This window comes from Malus domestica, chromosome 07 (genome assembly GCF_042453785.1).
Source record: "Malus domestica chromosome 07, GDT2T_hap1".
NCBI classification, from domain to species: Eukaryota; Viridiplantae; Streptophyta; class Magnoliopsida; order Rosales; family Rosaceae; genus Malus; species Malus domestica.
The window spans coordinates 26,582,683-26,585,957 of NC_091667.1; the positions used below are offsets into that span (position 1 = coordinate 26,582,683).

At 36.9% G+C, this 3,275-nt stretch overlaps 1 protein-coding gene across 1 annotated transcript; it reads right to left on the reverse strand.

The window, feature by feature from the left end:
- Positions 1 to 1,136: 1,136 nt before the first annotated feature.
- LOC139197797 (putative wall-associated receptor kinase-like 16) lies at positions 1,137 to 1,472 on the reverse strand. Its single transcript, XM_070825764.1, has one exon. It carries the CDS (start codon positions 1,470 to 1,472, stop codon positions 1,137 to 1,139), a length of 336 nt encoding a protein of 111 aa, XP_070681865.1.
- Between the last annotated feature and the right edge of the window lie 1,803 nt (positions 1,473 to 3,275).

A 3,275-nucleotide genomic window follows, 5' to 3' on the forward strand; every position in this document is an offset into this window, starting at 1 on the left:
GTTCTCTGGAATAGAATATAGGTACAAATATTTGTATACTTTCTTGAAAATAAATGAATAAGTCAATGATTGTAATAATATTTGATTAGCTTGATATCTTTGTTTTTATGGATGTAGGGAAATATTTTTTTGAAGATGCAAATATAGTAAAAATGCCTATGATCCACCATATGACGCTTAAGGTTGAGGAGCATGCTCACAAAAAGTATAGAAATAAGTTAAAAAAAAAGTTTATACTCAAAGAGCAGCAGAGGTGCACAACCACACTCCTCCTGTAGTGAATCCTACATAGTGGGCTGAGTTGGTGGAATACTGGGATGGAGAAAAAGCAAAGGTAATTGTTGCATGTTTATTTCGTTATGACTTTAAATTTGTCTAATAAATTTATGTTTTTGTTCAAGAGGTTGCTGAAAAAAGTAAGATTAATCAGCAATTTAAAACAATGAACCATACTACCGGCACAAGATCTTTTGCAAGAGTGTGGCAAGAATTTGAATGTATTGTCCATTTTGAAGAATTGTATCTAATTTTAAATAAATGTGGTGGATGAGTTTTTGTAAATTACATGGAATATTAGATGTAAAACATTTGTATATTATGGCACTTTATTTCTTTTGAATTATTTTTATTATTGTTTGTTGTGGCCTATAATTGAAATTTATTATTTCAATTATATATATATTTTTTAGTTATAATTATTTGAGAACGAATACAGAAACATATTTCGATTTTTTTATTATTATTATCAAAGGTGGTGTCGCTTTAAACCTTCACTAGTTTGCATATTTTATTTATTTAATTGTTATCTAACGTCGCTTTAAACCGACATAATGGTTAAGTATGCGTCGCTTTAAACCGACGTTAACATCAGTGTCTTTTTAAACCGACACTGCTTAGTGGCGGATTAAGCAAACAAACCGACCCTGAAGCCCTTTAGTGACGGTAGCAATGGTGTCGCTATTCTAATCCGACATTACAGTGTTTTATGTTGAATTTTTGCCAAATTTCATACAGAAATTGGGTTTCTTGTCGGTTTTTGGTCCACCGGTGATAGCCTATATTGTAGTAGTGCGAGACCAGCCACTCTCTCAGCTGTTTCAAAATTTCTCTCCTTTATTATTTCAGTATCAAGTATTTCATTCCACCGACACTGTTCCACTGTCATAAGAATACGCCACTTTGCTTTTTAGCAGCTCCGCTAGCACAACTCCAAAGCTATAGACGCCGCTCTTCTCTGTTTGCATGTTTGTATAAAGATAATCAGGGTCCAAGTTTCCACGTTTATTTATCACTACTGATACTTGGTCTTGATCTTCAGGAACCAAATCTGAAGTTGCAAAGCCTGACACCTTTGCCGTGTATTCCTCATCTAGTAGTATCTTAGTTGTCTTCAAAATCCTGTACAGGATTGGCATTGACATGGAGTAATGCATGTATGCTATTACTTCAGCGACATCCGATGCTATCTTCATTCGTAGTTCCCATGGCAATCCTTTCATACTATGAATGCGTTCATAAAGATTGCCATTGGGGATGAACTCGTAAACCAGTAAAGGCACTTCTGTCTCTAAAAAACAACCCACAAGTTTGACCAAATTTCTGTGATAGATTTGAGAAAGAACAATTATAATATTAGCAAACTCTTGACCATTAGCCTCGTGTTAACTACATTGGAGAAGAAGCAAAGATGAACAATTGTAAAGCCAAGAAATGAAGTTTTACAAAGAAGAGCAAAGCAAGAGAGAGAAATGATATCTTTTGTATTGACGATTCTGAATCATTACAATTACATAGCTAAGACTGTTATATATATACTCTATCAAGACTTAGCAACTACGCTACTGATCTAACTATATAACCGACTTCTAAAAAATCAGTCTAACAACCATGCTGACATGGCACTTCATTCAACATCCCCCCTCAATCTAAGTTGGGATTTCCAAGCTTTAGATTGTAACAATGCTTGAGAAATGCAGAACAATGAAATCCTTCTTGTCCATGTACTCCTAACCCCGCTCCCATCATCAATTAATCCTCTGTTCTTGGTGTTTAAAGGTGTCTTCATGCATCTGCATTATCAATTAATCCTCTGCTCCCATCATCAATTAATCCTCCATGGCTGGCTACTGTTTTCTTTGCGATAAGGTTTCCAATATTGCACAGTCAACAAGCTTTACAACCACATAAATCAAGAAACACATCCCTCTTCGGCAATCGGCCTTCAATGAAGAAAGGGAACAAGAACTGCACTCCGGCAATCGGCCTTAATGGAGTTGCACACACTAACAACAAACAAAACATTTCAAGAACGTTACTCCGGCTATGAGCCTTTAAGGAGTAACACACAATATCTGAACAAGAACTTTTCACTTCGGCTATCGGCCTTATGGAGGAAACAATTTGCATTCAACACACTCTTGGCAATCGGCCTTCAAGTGCACAAATCAAACAACAGTAAGGAATGGCTATCGGCCTTTGTATTCCTTCAACAAACTCTTAGAAAATGGCTATCGGCCTTAACAGAGAAACCGACATATATGAAAACCCCATCGGAGAAATAAATTTTCAGTGTAACATTTAAGCAAACAGATGGAGTGTAGAGCCAAGAACAAAACCTGAAACTTGAGTTTTTTTTTTTTTTTTTATCGGAAAACCCTATCGGAGAAAACTCAGCAAATCACCAATGAGCAGATACAAGCACAACGGAAAAACAAGCCCCAAAGATCGAAACCGTTTTCTGGGTGGCAATTTCTACTTCCCGAGAATATGGACCCCTTCAAGAAACAGAGCCGACTGGAACACGCTAGTGGCACCAAGGATCTTCAAAAGAACGCTCCATAAATCGATGACCAGAAGCAGTATAAGGCTATAAGTGCACCAATGCAGTGACAGATTGCAGCGACATGACAACCCAGAGATGATCTTCTTGATATTGGACTGCATGTCGCGGACGAGCTTGAATTGAACAATGGATTGGAGCAAAGCGCGAGTGATCTCGTTGGAGCATGACCTTCTCATCGCATTGCTCATCTGTTGGAGAGCGGAAGCACCAAAGAACTTGACAGAAATTTCAAGAAAATTTGAAGAGAAAACCTAATGAATTTAAAAACCATGAAAATGACAAAATCTAATGAAAAACGGAACCACCAGAATCTATGGCGTGAGCCTGATGGCTCTGATACCATGTTAACTACATTGGAGAAGAAGCAAAGATGAACAATTGTAAAGCCAAGAAATGAAGTTTTACAGAGAAGAGAAAAGCAAGAGAGAGAAAT